General features: G+C 36.6%; 1 protein-coding gene across 1 annotated transcript in view; it reads left to right on the forward strand.

The window, feature by feature from the left end:
• MYO16 (myosin XVI) overlaps window positions 1-23,176 on the forward strand; it is a 283,366-nt gene that overhangs the window by 202,627 nt on the left and 57,563 nt on the right. Inside the window, 2 exon segments of the mRNA XM_010728547.3 lie at window positions 162-367; window positions 17,970-18,069. Of these exon segments, the coding sequence (XP_010726849.1) occupies window positions 162-367; window positions 17,970-18,069 (306 nt within the window).

Consider the following 23,176-nt stretch of genomic DNA (forward strand, 5'->3'; position numbering starts at 1 on the left):
TCATGTGTAAGCCTCTTACATGGCTGTGACATATCTTTTGAGAAACTTATTTTAAAGAGTTACAAGAGCATGTTTTGTGCAGTTGCCTTTCCTGCATAATAATGACTGAGAATCGTTCTGTGTTGTTTTTTTGTTTTGTTTTTTTTTTTTTTTTCCCACAGAAATCACTCACAGATATTATTGGGAAGCTACAGAACTGCACGCCACATTCTATTCATTGTATAAAGCCTAATAACTCCAAGTTGCCGGATACTTTTGACAATTTTTATGTGTCTGCTCAACTGCAGTATATTGGTGTCCTAGACATGGTCAAAATCATACGATACGGATATCCCTTTCGTTTCTCTTTCACAGACTTCTTGTCAAGGTAAATTAAGTTTTATAAAAGCTTTTTCTTACCTACAGTACAAAGCCTTCTGGTAGTGCTTGCAGTCATGTTCTGGTAGTGCTTGTAGTCTTTTTTTGTTGATGGGTCTTTCAGATTTCACAGAAAAATCATGTCTGCTAGCAAAGCATATAGGGTTGTTACTTTTAAGGGCAGGAATGAGGAACTTCATGGAAATGCATTTATAAATATCATTAAAAAGTATATTCAATGTGAAAAAGACAATTTCATGCAATAGTTTTATTTTTATAATTTATACTACTTATGTGATTTATAAAATAGAAAATATTGCATATCGTCCCGAAGTAATTAAAAAAGAGATATCGTTTCCTTTTTTCAGTTTTTCAGTGTAGTTGTCACTGGTTTAGTGTTTGTATTTCATGTGTTAGGATTTGCTTCTGCATGTTTATGAGTTTATGAGAAATATGCTCACACCACAACTTCATTTTTATTAGTGTCAGAAATTAGTGGAAAACTCAGTTTTTATTATTGTTATAATTAACATTTTAAATTAATGTAGAATGAATGAGAGACTTAGGTCACTGTTTCTGGGTGAAGACAAACTCTTTCCTCATGCCTGTTTCAGTTTTTTTTTGTTTTTGTTTTGGCTCACTTATACTCTCTAATACTTCAACAATTGAAAAGCACTGACTTATGCAAAGGATATGTGTTATGAAACTTAGTGCACATAGAATCAGATAATGACTTGAGCTGGAAAGGACCTTAAAGACAATCTACTTCTTCTCCTCTGTCATGGGGCCTCTTTTTTGCCCTGATAAGGAGTACCTCTTCAGTTTTCCCTTAAGCTGCCTTTAAGTATTGGAAGGCCACAATGACATTTTCCTGGAGCCTTCTTTTCTCCAGACTGAACAACCCCAGCTCTCTCAGTCTGTTTGCACAGAAGAGATTGTCCAGCCCTCTGATCATCCTCATGGCCCTCTTGGACCTACTCTTGACAACTCCATGTCCTTCTTGTACTTCATTACTGCAAATGGGGTCTCAAGAGCAAAGCAAAGGGGAAGAGTCACCTCCCTCACACTGCTGTGACACTTAGAATTCATGCAACTTTTTATTCTGCAAGTGCTCATTTGCCAGCTCAAGTTGTTTTTTCATCAACCAAGTCCTGCTTCTCAGGGCTACTCTCACATGTCTCAAAGATGTGTTCATCCTCTCTGAAAACATTTACTCTCCCCTTGGCTTTCCTCAAGGGGCAAAAGAATTACTCTCCATGTAGAGGAATACAGAATAACACAGAGGGAAATAATGAAAATAAGCAATTTGCCTCTCTTAATTCAATTATAGATGCACCTCAGTATAATGGAATTTGCCTGTACCTTAATATTATCTTGAATGCTTCCTAAGAAATTGCAATCTAAATAATTTTTCCTTTATTCTATCATCTGTGCTCAGAGCTTGTCTGTAAATACTAAATACAAGTAAGGGCTCTTGATTTTCATGGAGGTTTTCTCTTTTATAGGAGAGAGCTTCCTTCACATTTGAGGGATCTTAACAAGCAGTTCGATTTTGTGGCCCCAAGGGAAGAGAAAATAGACCTATGTATGTAAAACACAAGGCCTGTTAACTTAATATAGATATGACCCTTTGAACTACTAGTCCAAGAATGATTTCAGCCAAAGAAACAAAGATTGCAGTCCCCAGACTGGTTGTGGTGAGAGGTTTCCCCATAACTATAAGAATTCACCTTCAGTGTCTTTAAATCCTTATGATGGGCTGAGTTGTAGCTGTGCTGTTCAGCTGCAAAGTGTATTGTATTAGTGATGCAAGGAAATCTTGTTTTTCTAGAGTTACATGTACTATACAGTTCTCCTGGGTTTAGCTGGCCTGAGAAGTAAAGGATATTAATGGGGGTCTAAAAGCACTGTATAAGATCAAAGAGGATTTGTGGCCCAGATCCCAACCTGAATTCCCTAGTGACAGTAAATTTCTACCCTTCCTCATCCTCCCGGCAGTTTTCATCCATTTATGTTTAGAGTCTTCCTTATTGGTAATGTGGTCAGAGTTAAAAAATGCTAATTAATGACAAATTCAAAACCCTTTTTTTTTTTTTTTTTTGGTTAATAAAAAGATAGAATGTTTGAATTAGGAGCCTTTGTGGTGAAGGGGGAAAAGGGGAAGAATAACAGGAAAGCTGTGTGGTCTGTCAATTATACAGAGAGAACCATTGCTTTCTTAATTGGATGAATCTGAATAAATTCCTATTCATGTTTTGTTAGGGATTAATATGACTAGTGTCACATTTGAATTCTTCTGATAGCTAAGGAAAGACAGGAGCTAAGGAAAGGTCATATTCTGCAAGAGCACTTCTTCCTTGGCTACAAAGCTTAATCATTATTTCTATTGCTGTCCTTTTTAGACTTATGACTTTTCCTTCGGTATTATCAAAGTGAAGCTTGACAGCTGTTAGATGAACCCCTCAATCACCAAGGTTGCTGATCAGAAGAGAAATCCTGTAGAAATTCTGGTTCCTAAGTGGAAGCTGTGACAGTTATTGTCAATGAATATGTAATAAAAATGGGAATTAATAAGGTCAGATGTTATTAAGTGCTGTAAAAACAGGCAGCACCAAGTTAATTGTGAAATGATATATGTTATTTTAGAGGATTTGCCAACTCCAGCTGCAGTGTTTCTGCTGAATTTGCCTGCAGTGTTGGCTCAGTTTCTAAAGCTCTTTGAGTAGAGAGTCAGGAATCAGTTTTTGCCTTAGCTTTAAACTAAAAAGCCTTAAATAGAATGCATTTTGAACTGCTGACAAAGTTTGCCCTTATCATCGTTGTTAATATCTCAAGGGTCTAGATTTTGAAATTACTTTTAAGAAAGAAAGCAGCAAGAGCAACACTGGAAAGAGTTCAGAGTTTCCAATTAGCAGCCAAAATTGCGTGCATAGGTAAAATATTCTCAAATATCCTTTTCCTGGAAGAAGGAAAACAATGAAATAATGAAATGAAATGAAATAATGACAAGTAGGAACTGTTCATGCAACTTCCTCAGGGCTCTAATGTTTTCTCAAACTTGTGTACAACTACCAAAACGGATTGCACTTCAGAGATTGGAGGTGGGAGGCGTTTTCCTGTCCTCTTTCTTAAAATTAACCATGTAGGTCTAGCCTAGTGTATGCCAGCCATATGTAGTCAACAAGGAGAACTACATACTGACAAAGAACAATTCAGCACCATCTCTATCCAAGTCAAAAAATAGTTATCTGCAGGTGGCTGTTTCTTTCGAGCATTTAGTGTTTTCTTGTCTTACTTAAAATGAAGTTAATACCACCCAGGATAACCAGTAGGAACTCTAATAGGAACAGAGTGATTATTATTAATTTTTTATTGTTCTGTGCAGTGGCAAAAGAAATGCATATTCATTATGTACTCTACTACCAGTATAGAATAAGAGGACTCATAACTGTGTGACACAGGCAGAGCCTGGCTGTACAAGTTTAATATCTAGGACCTAATCTCTTTGCATCAATTAATAAAATGGATTCTGGCTGACTTTCGTGTCATTCACCTCACTTGGTGCTCAAGGAAGACATGTAAAAGCCATTTGGAATATAAATTTTTAACAATACTGATAGTGATCAAGGACCCATCCTGGGTAATGAACTGAGCTTGTATTTCTTGTTCGGTGAAGCAGAATGCAGCTGTTCAGGCACGGTAAGGTAAAAAAGAGGCACAACAGTTCTCTATTTCATTCATTCTGAACACTTTATTTTGGTACCATCCTCTATGACTGTCTCTACGATTAATGTTTTGTAAATTAGATTAAAAAATAAAATTGTTTTTTCCTCTTTTTTTCCTCTTTAATGTAGTTCATTAAATTTCTAAGCCATACTCAGTGCTTTGCTTTGCCAGTGTTTTAATTTCCTGAGGCAAGGAACAGTTTATGGACTATCTTCCACCTTAGAAATAAGGTACATGTGTCGCACATAGGTCTTGTGACTGGATCCTTGCTTAACAGTGGAGACTGCAAGGTCTTGTTCAGGTCCTGAATGAAGACATCTTTGTTAGCCTTTCCTGCCTGTTTGCAGCACACTTTGAGGACTGTTAGACCCTCCAAAAATCTCTGCACATTATGTGAACTGCTAGGAAAACTGAAACTTTGATTTAGTAGCTGATGAGTACTGATGAGTTTCTATGACCAAAAAAAAAGCAAAATGTTCAGAAAGCCTGAATAATTGTCTGCTAATTTGATGTTCCCTTTCTTTACTTCAGCACTTTTTTTGTGTGTTTCTTGGAATTTTATAACTGTCTCTCAGGCTTCCAGACTGTCTTTTCTGGATTTAACTCTTTCAATTTTGTCTTGGTTTTTTGATTGTTTGTTTTTTCATAATGCAACTCCTGTTCTGCTTTGAATTGCTGCTCATGGAAAAAGACAGAAAATTTCATGCTGTCAAGGAGAGCCAACTGGCTGCATGTAAAGACATCTCTTACAGAAGAGATCAATCTATAGAATAGTATGATTCACCATTTCTAGGTGTTTTATTAAAATGGTTTAAATTGAGTCAATATAATCTTCAGTTGCACCTATGCACATGCAGTCATGTAGCTTATAACAGTTGCTTATTCTAACTGGGAAGACGGAGTTATGTCAAAGTTTGGAGACATAATACTAGACCTTCTTCCTCTTCCTTTTTTTTTAAATTTGGCTACTCTTTTTTTTTTTGCTTGTACAGAATATGTTGAATATCTAAGTTATAACATATAATCCACGTGGAATCAATTAAAAAAAACCGACAAATTCTTAAAGAATATAATGCTTTGAAAATAGAATGTTAATAAGTGTTAACATTCTAGTTGTTTGTTTTTATTTTTTTTTTCTTTTAAAGTAACTTTAAAATAGATGGCAAAACATCTATCTTAATTAGAAATATTTGGAAAGAACATATGGAACACAATGATATTAGATTCTTACAGTAATATTAGCAGTGAGAGTGAAAAAAGTATTTTTAAAACCTGTTCTAATTACAGGTTTTCTTCATTTTAAGTATGAAGTTTGCAGAGGTTACATTTAAGCACAGATCTTGAAGTCTGCAGTTCTATTCAAGGCAGCATTCATTGATACCAAAATGTGGACTAGCACAAGATCCAGAATGACTTCAGAGAACATAATGGTTGCTAACTCATCCAGACAGCTAACTTTGCTGAGAGATTGTTCTGAAGAGAAGTCTTTTTTTAACATGAAAGCTTAAGTTCATGGCAATGTCATTGCATTTGTCTAGTAACGTTTGTCCTTCTGCAAATGGCGTAAAGCCATTAGGAATAACTATTGCAAACTTCTGATCAAATTTGTAATGTTGACTGATGCAGCATTGCACCAAAGTATTGTTTATGTTTGTGGATTTTTTGTTAGGATTTATCTTTGCAAATCTGAATTCTCTTTGTTTGGAAGCATTGTGATGTTCAGTTCTTTCTCTCTGTCTTTTTTTCCTCTGGAGGGTGCAATATGATGACCACCTGTGAATTGAAAAAAATGCAGCAAATCATTTCAGAGGCTTGTGAACAAGTTATAAAGGTTAAGCAGGGCATTAGAAATAATGCCCACTTTGCAATCTACTGGTAGGTCATCACACTGAGTGGCCTTTTTAGCTTTATTGTTTCCTATACAGTAATATCAATCAATTTTGTTATAGAACAATGCATTGGTATGCACCATGTTAACTTAAATGCTTGCAATGAGAACAAGGTATAGTCTACTGCTGTTAAAAAGCAGAATTGCATTAAAGTAGATATAAGTTGGTATCACTGTACCAATTTATACCAAGCAGGTATCAGTATTGTGCAGATTGCAGCTTTGGACCTGGAACTGGAAGCTGTATTTCTGATTGATAGAATTAATAGGATGAGCATTTTTGTTTGTCTTTTTTTTTTTTAATGCAAGAAAAGATGAGTAAATGAAGTATTTTGAAGTCATCAATTTGAGAGTGCTTTTAACACAAATTCATAAAAATGGTAATGACTAATTTCTAGTGAAGAATGAAAGTCATCAACAAAGCTTAATGCTGTGATCTTTTTGGCAGTTTTGGTAATCATCAAATTCTATATAGAAGTTACCTTAATAATTATGCAGAAGTATTAAAGTATTAAAAAATGTGGAGGTCTTTTGAAGGAGATTCATTTTATTCATGTATAGCTGGATGAAAAATTTGATGTCCTAAGTGTAAGAAACAAACTTTGGCCTTGGGCTTTCAAAAATATATGTCCACAAAGAAATGGAGAAATCTGAAACCTTAATACTTCTGTAAAGATATTTCTGTGAAGTTCGAACACCAATTGCACTACAAAGAAAGGTTTTATTTTTATTTATTATTTACTGTTGTATTATTTTATTACTTTATTTCTTATAAGTATTCCTTGTCCTCAAACCTAACCCCAAATAAACTGTGCTTCTAACTGCAATTCAGTGGGGGCATTTAAATGTATCATCTTTGTGCTTTTTTGCCCACCTATCTGATAATGAAGTACAGTTTGGAATAATTTATGGCAGTCTCAGAATTATGCTAAATTATTAATCCCTTGTTAAATCTGCTGATGTAAGAGATTGATTATACTATAAGGGATGACCAGAACTGAGAGTCCACTGATGATCTTCCTGGCAAACTGCATAAGGTGGAGTTGGTGTGTATTAGCTAGGGATTTGCCTAGATGTGAATCCATATTTGGGACTGTGTTAGAGGTTGTAGGCCATTTGAATTGTACAGTGTGATATTAGTAGTATCTGACACTCATAATACAAATGGTGTACTGATTGTGTACTGATGGGCAGTAGGCTGAATATGAGCCAGCAGTGTGTCCAGGTGGCCAAGAGGGCTAATGACATCCTGGCTTGTATCAGGAATGGTGTAGTGAGCCGGACTAGGGAAGTCATCCTGCCCCTGGGCTCAGCACTGATGAGGCCTCACCTCGAGTACTGTGTTCAGTTTTGGGCACCTTAATACAGAAAGGACATTGAGGTGCTGGAGCAGGTCCAAAGAAGGGCAACAAGGGAAAGGGCTTGGAAAATGTGCCCTACGAGGAGAGAGCGAAAAAACAGAGAATATATTGAAGTTAAAGCAGAAGCAGCTGTTGAAGCTAAACCATGGTACTACCAGTTCTCCTGGCCGCAGAATAAGCTGTATTATACATGCTGAACAGCAGTCCTGATGCGACATGTCACAGTCACAAAACAGTTGGTGTTTCTGGGGCTCATTGACACATTACACAAATGAGTATAAGAGAAAAATTTGAGCAGACTTCTCAATGGTAATTGAGATGTCTAGCTTTGTTCGTTATTTAGAAGGAAAAATTTCAGCATTTTCCAGGCATCTTTTAAACTTTGTAATGCAGCCCTCATTTTTTAAAGCAATTGTAATTGGATGTAAATTCTGGCATCATTTCAGTGAATTCAGCTGAATTATTTGTCATGTACTTAGAGTTCTGCAAGACCGGCATAAAAAGGGGTCCCCTGAGTGGTGGGATGTAACTTAGTAATAAAATACACAGATACAGGGAAAATAAAGGTGACATGGTCAGTTTTATGGCTGACAGTTTGTAGCTTCTGAATGTGTGGTGTCCAATCTAAATAATCTTTCAGTTTTATGTGTATGTCAGATTGTATGGAATGTATAAATCTTAGTGGAACTTCCTACATTGAGTTTATTTTTTTTGTGCAATAGAGCACATCGTATTTTTTACGTTTTTTCAAAGAGAACCTTAAGTTATTTTTTTTCTCTCCATTCCTGTACATATGCTAGGGGTGTTTTTCACGTTTTTTTTTTTTTTTTTTCCTATTTAGATTCATTTTCTTGTGCAACTATGAATATGTAGGACACCAGCAAACACAATTGTGGCTGAACTGTTCTGGCAGGTCCAGTCATTTTCTTTATTTTAACTTAAAGAAATGTTTGTGGATTTTTAAAATGTTTATTATTTCATTTCCAGATTATATTCCTCTCGTGGTACCTCTGGACTGACATTCAGCTTCCACTGTCTGAATTTGACATTTCTCATCCCTTAGAGTTAACTAAACATCTATTAAATCATAAAATAACCCTCTAAATTATCCTTATAATACCTATGCGTATTTTACATCTCTGAATTTAAAAGCTCTTGCTGTTTCTAATCATGCTTCCACAGAATACTAAAATACCACAGTAGAAGGTTCCACCTAAAAAATGGATTATAAAAATAACTAAAATTATATTTGAGTGCAAATATGAATATTGAAGGTGCTTGAGCCATATCCCAAGAGGACCCCCAAATCTCTGTACCTAAAACAATGAATTGTTATGACATTAATTGTTAATGTTAAAAATAACGTCAACTGTTTTCAGAACTTTGTTGTTTCAATCAAAATAGTTCTTGAGTACTTCACAATTTGCTGACAGCCTCTAATGACAAAGATAATGGACTTGGATTTATATATGGTAGTAAGAACTTCACTTAAATACCTGTCGCAGAAATAAACCTGTTAAAAGAAAATATTATCAACCACTAATCCCTTCAATAATCCTTATATGTTGAAAGCCTTTTAAGGAAATACCTATTAAAATGTTAGCTCTACTAAATTAATACAAACAGCTATCTTTAAAATAAACATTTTGAGCAAGTAACTCTGAACACATTAGTTTATGCTAATAGCACTGTGCAGGAACTTTGAATTATCTAATTATGGTGCAAATTGTCACATGGGTAAATTAATTTTGCTATATAGCTTTAAAATCACTTCTGTGCATTCATTGATTAATTAAATATAACTGTGTGCTTTTGGTCCCTAGAAAATATAATTAGTTGCTTTTGACTGATTCTGTCTGCTCATCGAGCTTGTATAAATGCAGTCCAACTGCCCCACGGTCAGAAGCCACGGTGACCCTCCTGCTGTTTTTTTCTTTCTGTGGTTCTGCAGCTGTTAAATTCTTTCCACTCAACTCAGATATTCATGGCACCCTTTTTCTCCTTAACTGCATCCTGATATTCTTTACAATTTAATCTTCAGCACAAGAATCTGTAATGAGACCTCCTGAAGCTAGACTTCGTAGTCAGACGGAATAATAGTGAGTGGTTAATACTGGAGACATCTGAAAGCAAAAAAAAAAAAATCCAGTGCAAGGGATATGTAGATTAGTCAGTGGATGTTTGTGGGTTTTTTTTGTTTTTGTTTTTATTTTTCTTAGACCAGTGCTGCATTTATTTAATGTCATTGATTGCAGAATTATCCCTGTGTACTGTGTAAATGAGAACAGAATCTGTTCTTGTACTGATACAGTAGCCCAAGGGAGCAACCTTCAGATGTCTTGGTAAATGTTGATTTTTCAGCAGTACAATTTGTCTAATTGTTACACATTGTGAGCCAGAAGAATCCCCATTACCCAGAGTGATTCTTCTCCTGGTGTTCAGAGGGCACAAGGGAAACTCTCACGGCAGACATATAGGTAGTGATGATCTTTCAGAGTATTTGTTCTGCCTGTATGGTTTAAGAAGGCCTCCAAAACCTTCCTCACAATCTCAGTTTAACTCTTCTGAGTTACTAGTAAACCATCTCAGAAGGACTTTGTGTGTTTCTGTTATTTGATTGCAACAAAAGAGAAAAAAATAAGCAAAGAAGAAATAAAGAATCGTCTAGATGGAACATCAGTTTTATTCCTATTTCCCTTAATTCTGATTTTGCATTCTGTTTCTATGTCGGTGTACTTCCACATAGACTTGGAATTGCTTTCTTGGCAACCAGAGAGCCAAGGAAGAAGCAGTCCCCCTGGTAACAGGAGACCAAATGGGAAACTGTGCAAGCCTAGTTTGGCCGCAACATTGCAGCTCACAGTCACATCACTTTTCTGAAAAGGCCTTGTGTATTTTTCCTTAAAAATCTGTGCCATGATTAATTTTGCTTTACACAACCTATTTGCAGGTTTTCAGTCTTTCAAAAATTGAGACAAGAGCCGGGCCCAAGCATGTCCTTTTTGGAAGACCATTTTAAAGTTCTTTCTTAATTTGTCTCCCCTTGTAATATCACATCCATGACTGTTCAGATCTGTCTGTCAGCAGTCATGGCCTTGTCCTGTGCTCCTTGAAGAATGGCTTTCTATCCTGACCTGCCCAACGCTGGCCTGCTGGTGAGGTCCAGCCATGAAGTTCCTAGTAGACATATGTGCAAAACTTTGGTAATCACCAAAGGCCTTGTCTTGTAGGGCTGTGATCTTAAAAAAAGTCATCTTACGATTCCTTATAGTATGGGCAGCCAGGTGTTGTTCAGACTCACAGGGCAGGTTTTTCCTCTGAGGTAGGAAACAGCAGAAATTTTCCAGTCTGTTCAGTCATGTTTAGACTCCCGCTCCCAGAAATTCCTTTGTTCTGATCTCTGTATTTTTTATTTTGTTTTTTTTTTGTAAAGAGCATAGCTTTTGATTTTCTACGATTTGGATGTTTGAGTTTTGCAAGACTTTTGTTTTTGGTGCCCTGTTTTCACATGGCAGTGTCTGTGGAGAAGGGAAACTGGTTTCATTACACACCACTATTGTATCATCTCTGTTATACAAAATCAAATTAGGAGTCTCATAATGTTAAGTTTGTTCTGTAGTCAGTATGTTGTACATACAGGGGAGCATTTTCCTGCGCTGTGTGCATTTCTAGGGAGTGCCCCAGCATGAAAAAGAAGTTAGCTGTGGAGAAGGCTTTTATATCTGAAGGTAAATGTGAACATGTATAGAATTGAAGGTGTTTGTGTTACAAGAATGATAGTCTGTTTGATGCTAGTGTATTTCTGATTCAGTACAGTTTTTGCCACTTCTTTAAATAGATACATTTTTACATTGTTTTATCTAGATTGAATGGGAATGTCAGCTTTAAGTAAGATGATGCAGAAGTATTGTAATGCAAATCTTTAGCAGGTGTTGTGAATTCACTTTTCATTTGCATAGCTGAATCCACTAATCTCAAGAGCTGAACATTCTATTTATTATTCTGCTGTCTGAGATGAGGAAACCCTTGCTTAATTACGTGAAGTATATGAATAAATATTCTAGGATTAAGACATATATCTTCATTATTTTTCTCTCCAGAAAGTTATGTTTGGACATCTAGAAAAGATTGAGGATGACAAAACCTAACGCAAAAAAAACTCATAACATTTAGGAAATTAAAAAAATCCTTGTAAGTCTTGTCTGTCACCCATCACAAAGTAGTTTTTTTTATATGAGATTTTAATTTTATATATTATTTAGTCTAAATTAAAATATTCCAGATGGACTTTTCCTGCACAAGGTTACTCTGATTCAGTGAATTTCATTGTCCAGATCCTCCGTCAAAAGTCTGTGCTGAGCCAAACTCAGCAGTGAGACAAATGGCTGACCCACATGTAGGTCACTGTAAAATGTTGCCCTGCAGATTTTCTGAGTCATTTCCATTTCTGTTTCCTGGTCCTTAATGTTGCTATTTTGTCTCAGTTACATACCATTTGTGTCACCTAAGTATATTTTCCCTTTTCCATAGGCATGTTAAAGCATGTTATACATGGTTTTCTGCCATTATGTAAGAAATGAAATTTTAATCATTTTAATCATAAGGAGGAAATCAGAATATCTCATCACTTAAAAAGTTTCTGGTATGTGGTGGCATTATTAAAAACTCTGTAATTAAACTATTGTAACTGGGCAGTTTGCTGTAAGGTCACTGGCAGCACTATTGCTTTCTAGATTTCTTTCTGTCTGCAAATGTCTATCAGATTAACCCAGAGAAAATAAAACTGCTCGCATTTTTTTCTGGAATGTCTTAAATTTTAATGTCTTTCTTAGTTGTAATTGATCTTCACATCTAGTGATTTAGTCCTGGGTTGCTTTACAGGTTGTTGTACACTATTGTACTAGTGCAGTAGGCACCTACTGTAAAGTTTTGGTGTATTGCCATGTATACTTCTTCATCATTTCATACCTGTCAGGCAAATTGCACTTCATGCATGTATTTTCATGTCCACACAATTTGGATTATCTCTGTAAGTATGCATGAAGCAGACTCAATCCAAAAATGGTTGTTTCATATAGAGGTGAAACTTATAGTCCTTTTATACTTCTATCAAAAAAAGCTACAAATGCAACCTATTTTGTCTACTGATTTCTGTTCTTTATAAAGTTATCTTTCGCTTCATGCCATTCGCAATTTATTCTGGCCAAAATTTTGAATCCTGATTTGGATGTTAATATGTTAATCATGCTGGATAGCAAGCTTTTTGCGTATGTGTATTGTACAGATATTTGGCTGAATAACTTTTCTTTTCTTGGAAACTAAAATAGTCTATTTCACCTTTTCTAATTAGCTGGAATTTCCCTTGTACTCATATTTCAAAAATAATTAGGTACTTCCTTTAATTAAAAAAAAAGGGATATAACACAGAGAACTGGAACAAGTGTGTATCCTTTGTACATACATAACATGAATCAAAATTCCGTCCTATTCTTTACCGGTGACTGTCTTTATGAGATTTCTATCACTAGAAAAATTTCCAGACATCCTGTATTTACCCTCTTTCTGCAGTAAATAGGTCCTCTAGATATTTCAGCTCTTACTTGATAGATTTTTCAAATACAAACCATGCCTAGCCCACTCTCCCCATCTTCCTCAAGTCCAAACAAACAAAACTGAAGATCTTGAGTTATGAGCATATAGTGACAAGTATTGCAAACAAAGTCCATCCCTTTCACATATTTCACAGACATAATAATACATCAAGCTGTTACCGATTGTCAAAGAAAGAAAAGAAGAAGTTTAGAAAGGAAGGAAAGAGAATTCAGCGTGACAATGCAACCTGTTTTTATTCCTCTGTGGTGACAATTTTTGCATTTCTTTTAGCATGATCCAGATTAATTTGGATTGCCTTCTTTTATTAGCTACCTTTTGAATAGATCTTACTGAATCATGCTATTTAACTTGGCAAACAGGATACATTGTAGTAAACACAAGAAAGAGAAGAGCAAACTGCAATACAATAAACGGCACTGTCAGGACCAACTCTTTTTGTGCGTAAGCTCTGTTTGGATATTTAATACCTAAAACTACATTAGTCAGAATTGCTAGAAGGCAGCTTCAGTGCCTGCCATATGTGGTTTTTGTTTTTGAAGCAAGACAATGACATGGAGAGAAGGAGTTGCTTTCAGGAAGAATTTGAGACCTGTTATTAAAAGTTATACTCTGACTGAGGACATTAGACTGCAGTTGGTAGGTATCTCTGACTTTGTCATTTAGAAAGACCTTACAGAAAGAATAGCATATACTAAAGAAATAAAACAAAGTAGTTCTGAGGCTTCAGTTCAAGGACATCCATGTGGTTTATGTAAGCTGTTGATTTGGAGCTGCTTGTTTTTGTGCCCTTTGCTCTTGCAGTGTTCTTTCCATTAGTATCTTCTATTACGTTGATGTGCCATTGAAATCAAGTGCGTGGTGTTTATTCCAGCGCTTAAAGATTTGGTGTGCATACAGAACTGGGAGTACAGCCCCACAGCCTGTTTGTTCACACTGCATGTAAATCAATTAGTGCGCTGAGCCTGAGAGCATTACTGGGGGTTACTGTGCCATAACCTGAACTCAGGAATACTCTGTCTCAGGTAAAAAACAGCCTGCTGAGTCTTGTCAGCTGTGCACTTAGGGAAGTGAGGGAGAAAATGATCAGATAAAAAGCATCAATGAGAAGTGAAAGAGAAGAGGTCAGAGCACAGCTTCTGAAACACCAGAGGGTGCCAGCCAGGCAGTCCTTGCTCACAGTGCCAGCCTGTTTAGCCTTAAGGTCTTTCTTCTATTTAGATGTGTAAAAATGACAGACTGGGGAGAGAAGGGTGTTAAGGACAAAGGTGAGGAAATCACACACTGATTTCCTGTTGAAAGGATGGAGCTGGGGAGAGCTCCCAGGTGGTAACTTGTAAATGGAAAGAGGGCACAAGCAAAGAGGTCTTGCATTTCCTAATGCACACTGCATTAGTATTTGCATGGTGGTGGAGGTGTGCTGATTCAGTATAATCCTTTAAATCTACTTGGTTTGTATTTTGTTTTGGATCCATTAGTGGACGGTTTGCTATGACTGGGCCATGAAATCTTACTTTTTATCAGCTTCTTGACTTGCCTAGGAAAGGAGTATACCGTCTAACATTAGATGTCTTTGCTAGAGTTGGGAGTGTACGCTGTCTTTATACTCAGTAGAAAGAAACAGTCTTACAGTACTCAATTCATCTGACCTATTTTAAGCATCAGAATTACAACAGGATATCCCAAATCGTGTCTTCTATTGTCTCTTAAGAGAGTCTGCACAGCTAATTCACCAGTGGATGTTTTGCTGAAGTATATTTTACCTGACTTAAGTTTTTTGTTAGCAAGATAGCTCACAGTGTCCCTCAGGATCCTCTCTGATGCCTTGCAAATATTCTCTGTGTTATTTATGTGGGGCAAAATATATGATCTGTCAGTGAGATGAAGCCTGGTATTTAACTTGATTGTTCATTCACCTGAGTGAACTAGGGCTGCATTGGTTGCAGAATTCTCTGGTAAGGGAAGGTTTCAAAGACTCTCAAGATTGCATTTCCCCAGAAGCAAGCCCCGGTGTTTGCACATAACTCAAATTTATCTGTGCAAGCCTGCATCATAAATTCATACTTTTATTACCATTTTCTGTGATACAGTAAGTATGACAAACAGTAAGTTCTTTTTGCTATTTTTGAGATCATGAAAGCGTTAAGTTCAACAGGACATTAAATTATCTTGTCTACACAGGAACACAGGCTTCCATTCACATTAGAAACTATCTGATATGTTAAAGATGAACCGTTTTGTGTTCTGATAATAGTGTTGTTGATTAAGGTTTTATTTCTTCCTATACATCACAGTTTATTATCAATTTTGTTTTTCTTTGTTTTTAACACTGAGGGTACTAACAAAGTTAAATATAAAAAGTACCTAAATGGTAAGTGAATAAATTTTTAATGCTTTAACTAATTTAAAATTAGGTTTAAATAAATGGGAAAAAAAACACCAAAACAAGTAAGCTTATCATCACACCTTCACTTTTGTCTATGACAAATTTGGGCTGCAACCAACAAGGCTCATCCTTGCTTAGCCTTTCCGTTACTTCCATGGTGTCAGCACTAAAGAATAAAATAATAAAATCAGGAAATCATTCTAGATATAAAAATACCTGCAAATTTTGTGGTGCTTTTGTTTTGTTTTGTATTGTTTTTTTAAATAGCCTTAGACAAGATAAAACTGATTGATCAGAGATGACAGATGGTAATACCAAACCTGAAGGTACTTTTTCATTCTAAGTGCTTAATAGACAATGTATCTGAAAAATACAGGTAAGAGAAATAAGGAAGTTCTCTTAGTCCCCACTCTGCAGATGAGTCAGTTGGTCAGGTAAGTAGACCTAAGGGTGAGAACCCACGGAGATACTGAAAACTTCGGCCTTCAGCCTGGACTTCTCTTCTGAGTCCATCTATGGTCAGCAGAGAAGAGTGCCTCCAGAGGGCAATCTCTTCTCATTTTAAGAAAAATACCTAGAATGCTCACAGCAAGCCACTGGTGGAAGTACCTGTCTTTGCAGCCTGTTGTGAGAATTAGGTGACTAACTCAGACCAGAATGCATCTTTTCAATAGCTAACCTAGAGAGGGGTAAATTGTTTTCGAAATGGCTTCCTATGTTCACAAAGGAAGATTGTGGCAGAACTGGATAGTTAGCTCTTTCTCTGCTGCCACAACCACTAGGCTGCACTCCTCTGACTGGGAGCCTTTCTAATGGGTAGAAGTTAACTGTGAGCAGTGATGGGACTTTCAGGGTGATGCAGTGGAATTTCAGATATTTTTAAGATTGGGGAAAATCAGTAGACCATTTTTGTCTGGTCTTTTATATAATACAAATTGTGAAGAGTGGTTATCCTTTTGAGTCCTATGATTTGGATGGTTATAAAGTAAATCTGAACCAAACTTAGAATTTCGGGCTTTTAAATTTTGATTTGATGCTGCTTCAGGAATAAAATATCTTTCTCTGGGTTTTTCAGTGAGTTTCAGACTAGCCATGTTCACAGTTTTTTCATCGTGGATTCTGAGTCATTGCTAAATAATCATCTTTGTTTCAGTCAGCAGCTGCTGAGCTTTCCAGTTTTTGTTTCTCTAATACTGGTGATTATCCATGATTTCTAAGAAAATTCAGTTGATGCCAGTATGGAAACAAGAGGGCTACAGCCTTAATAACAATCCATCAAGCAAATGTCTTTGTGACCATGGTTGAGCTACTGAGAAACTAGAGTTCCCAGTTTTCTACTGTAAATGTTAGGCTAATTAGAAGGGTCTCAGGTGAAGTTTGGCCCCTTCAAACCAGCATTCTTCCAAACACTTCTTTGGCAGAGAAACAATTCCTCTCACATATCATTTACTAGCGTAGGCTTAGGCATAGAGGATAGGCAGGATTTCTACCAAACCAGTTGACATTTCCAGACTACAAGAACTCTGTGCAGCTCGAAGACGCTAGACATGTAGGTTCAATTTGACTTCACAGCGGTTTGCCTGAGGAAATTGCTCTGGAATTGCTATAGCTTCTGGGACCACTGATGTCCATGGAGTCATTCCAGCCCTGCAGCTCTGCCTGCTATGGTATGTGTGAGTGGGCTCAGGACAGCAAGTCTGGGTTGTACCAGAGTTATGGGTCTATTCAACTGCTGAAGTACTAAACAAATTAAATGTTAGGAAATGTAGCTGGCACACTAACTTCAGAATGTAACCTTGTTTCATTGGTAGATTAATCATAAGTGACATATTTGCCTTTCCAAAATTGGCTTTTTGTAATGAAAAAACATTCCAGTTCATTACATCCAGTTATATCTAGACTGAGATATGCCTTCAAGAACAGATAGTAATATGTGGCATCAAGATGTGGAAAGTTCATGAATTTCCCTAGGAGTATGTTTTAATAAATTAAAATTTGAATGTTGTACATTATGTGGCTTTGTATAAATTGTTTCCTTTTACTCTGGTACATGAAAGAGCATTTAACATTAGGTGTTAAAATGCTTTGAAGGTACCCTGGTGCTGTAATTAAATCTTTTCTTGATCTTTCCAATAGTGTAAATGATCAAGGTTCTTCCAGTCTCTTTGCTACAAGACATTTCATTGAAATCCTTCAAAATGAAGAAAATTTTCTTTTTAGGTTGATGGAAAACAGTTTTATTATTGTCACTTTCTTTTCAATTTCTTCTTAATAGCCATGTCATGGAACACATACTGAAAAAAGTACTTTCTCCCTTTCAGTGGCCCAATTCAGTACCAATGAAATCAGTCAGTAAGGCTTTGCAATCTTTCGTACTGATTTTCAGTGAGGCATCAAAACAACTGACAGGAAGCAAATCTCAGCTTTAGGCCTCACTTCCACATCGTTGTTAACCAGTGTCATGTCTAATAATATGAAAGGTTTAATGTGGTTGTCCTCCTTGTTTACTTCACCCTTAGCATAATCCTCAGCTCTCAGTTTGGATATCAAAGTGTTGAAAGTCAAAGGAGAACTGACAATGTCTGCAAAAATGTCAACCAGGCCTACATTAGAGTAATTCTACTTCTGCTGATTTTTCTAGGTATAAAGATTTGGCTGATACAGCAGCAGGAGAGAAGAAGTTGTCTGCCAAGGAGAGATGTCGTCTTGTTCTCCAGCAGTGTAAATTACAAGGCTGGCAGGTTTGTGATCTACAAAGCAATTAAAATATCATTCTTTAAACAAGCTGGCTGAGTCACATCCATTGTGGCAAGCCACCAGATCCTTTGCAACAGTATATTCTTTTGACATTTAATATATGCTTTGGAGTAGAATCAAGATGATTTTCTGAGTTTTCTAGCAAATGAGTAGCTGTGATCATTGTGTCAGAAAATCAGTGTACTCTTGTGGGAAGAAAAAGAGTTCAATTAAGCATGTACACTTTATAAATTTGTATTCAGATTTTTAAAGGTATCTGGTGAATGCATTTTAAGGCTTGAATGATTCCTGAATTATTAAAAAAAACAAACAAACTACAAACATTTTCTTCACGTGAAATTCTATAATAAATGCTGTACTAAATGCTGTGATAATAGGGAATATGCAAAACATTTACTTAAGACTTTTCATCTTGTCAATACCTGCATAGGCTCTAGTGCCTGGACTCAGGTAGAGCTGTTTAATTAGGATCACTGTACATCAGATACAAAACAAGCAAACAAACAAACAAAAAAAAACCAAAAAGACAACCACCAAACAGTGAATAAGAAGCTCTCAGCTTTCCATCCCATTTCCTCAGCCTATTTGTACCACAGTTAATCTTCACCAGAATAAAGTTTGTGATGTGACCTTCATTTGGACAGAGTAGTCTGTCATCTTCTTAGGGTAACTTTGTAATTTAGCATCACTGATTCCTTACCATTTGCAGTTTCTAAAGAAAATGGTGTTCTCTTTCACACTGTGTAAGCTAATGTACGGAAAAGAAACTTTCTGTGACTTAAAGTGCAGCGCATTCTCCTAGGCAATGTCAGTTCAGGCTCAGGTCTTTTCCAAGCCTAGCACAGACATTTATACCACAAGACACCATCCAGACCAGTTTCAGAGGCAGGTGTGGAGTTTAGGGACTGGCCAGTCACTAGGATGCTTATATATGCTTTTGGAGTAGTAGTTTAGAGGAACATGTTAACGTATTTTCTAATCCATGTGCAATCTTTAAGCATTAAGATGGACAGAAAATGTTTCAACAACTGTTGATAAAGGAGAAGGATTGCGTTGGACTTAGTGCTATGAGAAAGGAGCAAAACTCTTAGGAGATGCTGGTAAATTAATTGCAATAGGAGTGCTTGTGGGTGAGACTTACACCATTGTCACTCAGTGACTAAGAAGCAGGTGGACTATACAGTTTTCAATTTTCATGGGTGATCTCCTCTATGCTTTTACTGCAGGGGACTCTTAAAAAAAAGAGAAAAAAGAGAAAAAAAAAAAAAAGAGACAGGGAGAAGGAAGGGGAAGAAAGGTAAGGAAAAGAAGAACTAGGAACCCAGGGTGATTTCAGCTAGTAAAGCCAGAGGAAAAAAGTCATTTTATAGTACATCAGTAAAAAGCATCCAAGAGATATGGGTTTACATATATAACCAGTTTATTCAGCCACTGTTGCCAGCAGTAACTACTGCAAACAATTCACTGCTGGGATTGAAAAGCTGTTTGATGCTTGGCTTCATGAATAAGTCAAAGAATGTCTTCCTCACTACCGCTAGCTGCACTTCCCTGAAGAGTTGTTGCAGATTTGGATTGATAAATCAACCAAAAATAGATAGCTAAAATATCCATACTGAGAATGATCAAGGTTCGGAGAAAGTAACACACATCTGAAATCAACCTCCTGCTTATGTGTCATCATCACAGGATAAGCATGACAATAAACTCCACAGAAGGGTTGGGGAGAAGGAAAAATCTGGATTTTATAGCTGGATGGATCTAGCTGATACGCTATTTAACTTCCTTGTGATAATGTACCTGACTATCTCATTTTGTGAGAAGTCATATTAACTTGAGGGGGAGGGAAAAGCAAATCAGTGTTCTGAAGTGAGTTCCCAAAAAAAAGTAAAGGAAATTGATTTTTTGTATTTATTTCCTGCTTGACAATTTATCTTTCCTTTCTCACATAACTTGTGTTTGGAGAGTGTTTTATCAGCCTGCAGAACAGCAAAATTCAAACCCTACTCACAGAAAAGATTTCTTCTAAGTACTGTGGCCTCTTTAAAAATTGAGGGCAAGTGAAGAAGATCAAATATGAGAATCTGATTTTGGTTTATTTCTCTCTGTTAGTCAAGCATTAGAGCAAGCACTAGCTCTAGTGTTTTGTGCTAGCCAGGGTTTTGTGCTTGATTCGGCAGCTTCTGTGTTAGAGGGAAGTGTTTATTAGACAAGTGTTGATAGGTTTATGAAATGTTGCTATTACTTGGGTAAGCTGAGCTGGAGATAACTAAACTGGAACAATAAAAGAGCTGTTTAATTGAAGCTGACACACAGTGTATTTTCAACCATGCGCTTAACTACTGAAATTATAAAAATGCAGAGCTACTAATGAAAGGCTGCTTTTGCATCCTAGTTCTCTGTGCAGCCTAGATGAACTGTTCTTTCCGTTTAAATATATACCCGATCATGACAAGCTTAGCTACTTGCTGTGATTTTTAAGCGCTACTGATGTAAGAGAAAATCAGATCTGTAAATCAAAACAAGCCATTCCTGTTCCAGACAGAATGAAAATAATAGACTTGTTTAACCCCCTGGAGAAGTCAGCAAGAGTTTTTGCTGTTAATGTAAGAGAAGGGAGCAAGATGATATCTAGTAACTTTAGAGTCAAATTGATTGGGAGTGTTGGCTGCTGCATTTTGAGCTGCTCTCCAGAACATCTTAAGGTCTTTATATTAGGAAATCGACATTATTTGCTCATTTATCGTCATGCAGTGACTTACTGGATAAAGAAAGCCTACCATCCCAACAGCATGACTATCTTGCAAACATTAGCATACTGTGAGAGAAATCTAGAGCACAAGCAGTCCTTGGCTGTTTTTACTGACAGAAGGAAACTTTCATTTATTTGGATTATCATTCCTCACACTGTTAAGCTTGCAAATATGAATTCAATAAAGGGGAGTTAGCTCATAGCTTACTGAGCTTTCTCATCAGAACTTGGAGCTTTGCATTTTGTTTAGCTAAGGTCAGTGGTCTTCAGTTAACTCTTCAGTTACTTTAGATAGAGCTTGCCAGAATGCAAACAACTCGTGTTTTATATCAATTTGATTTCCTCTCCAAAGGCCAGACTCCACTAAAAATGAATCTCTCAGCCTTTGACTGCTAGGAATACTTGCCTGGTTGAAAGATAAGACTGCTTTAAAACTTTCTGAGCTTATCTTTTCAAATTTTAGCCTGTTTCTTCTAATCCGTAATCATTTCTTCCTATAAGTAGCCTTGAATTCCTTACACAAGAGATCAGACAGTTTGAAACAGGTGTTAAGTTTAAATGGTATGATCGGGAGACTCCTAAGATATGAAATAAACAGTAGAGGAAGGTCGGTCAAAATGTTTCTTCTGAAGCTCCAAATCAGCAGCAGGTAGCTGCATGGAAAAGATGTTGTGTTAATTCCAGACCACTTTTTTACAGCTGCAGACATTGTTAAAGTCATTTCAGGAGCCTCATAAATTGTATGCCAGCTTATTTATTTGTTATTTAGTAATCTTAGCTGTGCTGGAAGTCTTTACTTTTTTTTTTTTTTTTTTTTTAAAGCCGTACTTTGAGAGTCAATTTTCTTTGAGGCAATTTTAAAATTAAGAATTCTGAAGATCACATAAAAGCGATCCCAGAAGGAGTTGCCAAACTAATGCTAAATGATTAAAACATCAGTGTTTACGTTTCACCATACTTTGAATTTTGTCAGCAAAAATTATGTTGTCCAAGTAGTATATCATTCTGTTGTATTTTTGGAAATAATTGGCTGGTAGCACAAAGTAGGGTAAGTCTGGACCTCACCAATGCTACCAAAGGGCTTGTCCAAACACCCTTCACCTGCAACTATTTTGTGTTACATAGAACAAGCCCATTGAGTCCCCTTTGCCTAATAATAGGTTGGATCATTCTGTTTGACCTCAGAACAGCTCCATTCTGATATTTTTTATCTCACATTTGGACTCCAAATCAGTTTTCCTTCTTTGACGTTGATTTTCTCTATTGTATCCCTCTTGATCCTTTTCTGTTGTTTTCTTCTCTTTCCTTTGCTGTAGATATTTCACTTGATATTTGGTCCTGGTGTTCATTTCATTTTTGCCTGAATTTAGTTTTCCAGCCTCACACCTCAGGGTTTACTTTCTCTGCCACTGCTGTCCCTATTGCCTGCTGCCAATGTTTCTCAGTTCACACACACAGAGATACTTTTCTTCAGTGCTATGTCTGCTTCTAGAATTTAGGAAGAATAGAATTCTAGGTTCATAACATCCTTTGATGTAAAGCCGGGTAGTATTTTCTCCACTAATTATTCCCTACGTTCATCTTATTCTTACTGTCTATTTCCTTTCCTGTGATGCAGTCCTTTCTGTCTCCTCACCACAAAGAATTATGAGGTCTTCATGTTCTTCTGAAATAGGACTGTCCATTTCTCTGCCCTTTCCCAGAGAGCTGAATGACAGTTTTTCCTAACATTTCCTCAATCCTGACAAGCACTTGCATAAGTACCTAATGTCACATGCGTGAATACTGTACTACTCATACTTACGTTAAGAGCGTACATCAGCTCTGCCTGACTATAGATTTAGTCAGCATGTGCAGGGTCAGTAGCCTGCCAGAGACAAAGGAAGGCTCTTAAAATGTGTAAAGAAAAGCTAACGAATAAAGCAGAGAGAGTAAGCCTTTAAAAATAACACTTCAGTCCTTGTTAAAGATCTCTGCCCTGTAAATGTGTTCGTCGTTATAATATTTTTGCAGACATATACACTGCAGAAAGACACATTTTACAATAGTTTTAAGGCTTTTTTCCCTACATTTCATTAATGCACTGTGAAAATGTGTGTCATTGTGTAAAATATCATTAGATTATAGTTCTCTGTCTTTTGTAGGTAGCTATTTTGAAAGTACTGCCAGAAACACACAGCACTCCCACAAATTGCCTTTTTTAAACTAAAGAACAGCTTTACAGATTCCCTTGACACCTATTAAGTATGAGCTAATACTGCCTCCATGCCACCTACACACCATCTCAGCATCCATTCCTAGTTTTGAATGTCTGTTCTTCTACATCCTACACCTTTTCTGTA

The sequence above is a fragment of the Meleagris gallopavo genome, chromosome 1 (assembly GCF_000146605.3).
Source record: "Meleagris gallopavo isolate NT-WF06-2002-E0010 breed Aviagen turkey brand Nicholas breeding stock chromosome 1, Turkey_5.1, whole genome shotgun sequence".
Lineage (NCBI taxonomy): Eukaryota > Metazoa > Chordata > Aves > Galliformes > Phasianidae > Meleagris > Meleagris gallopavo.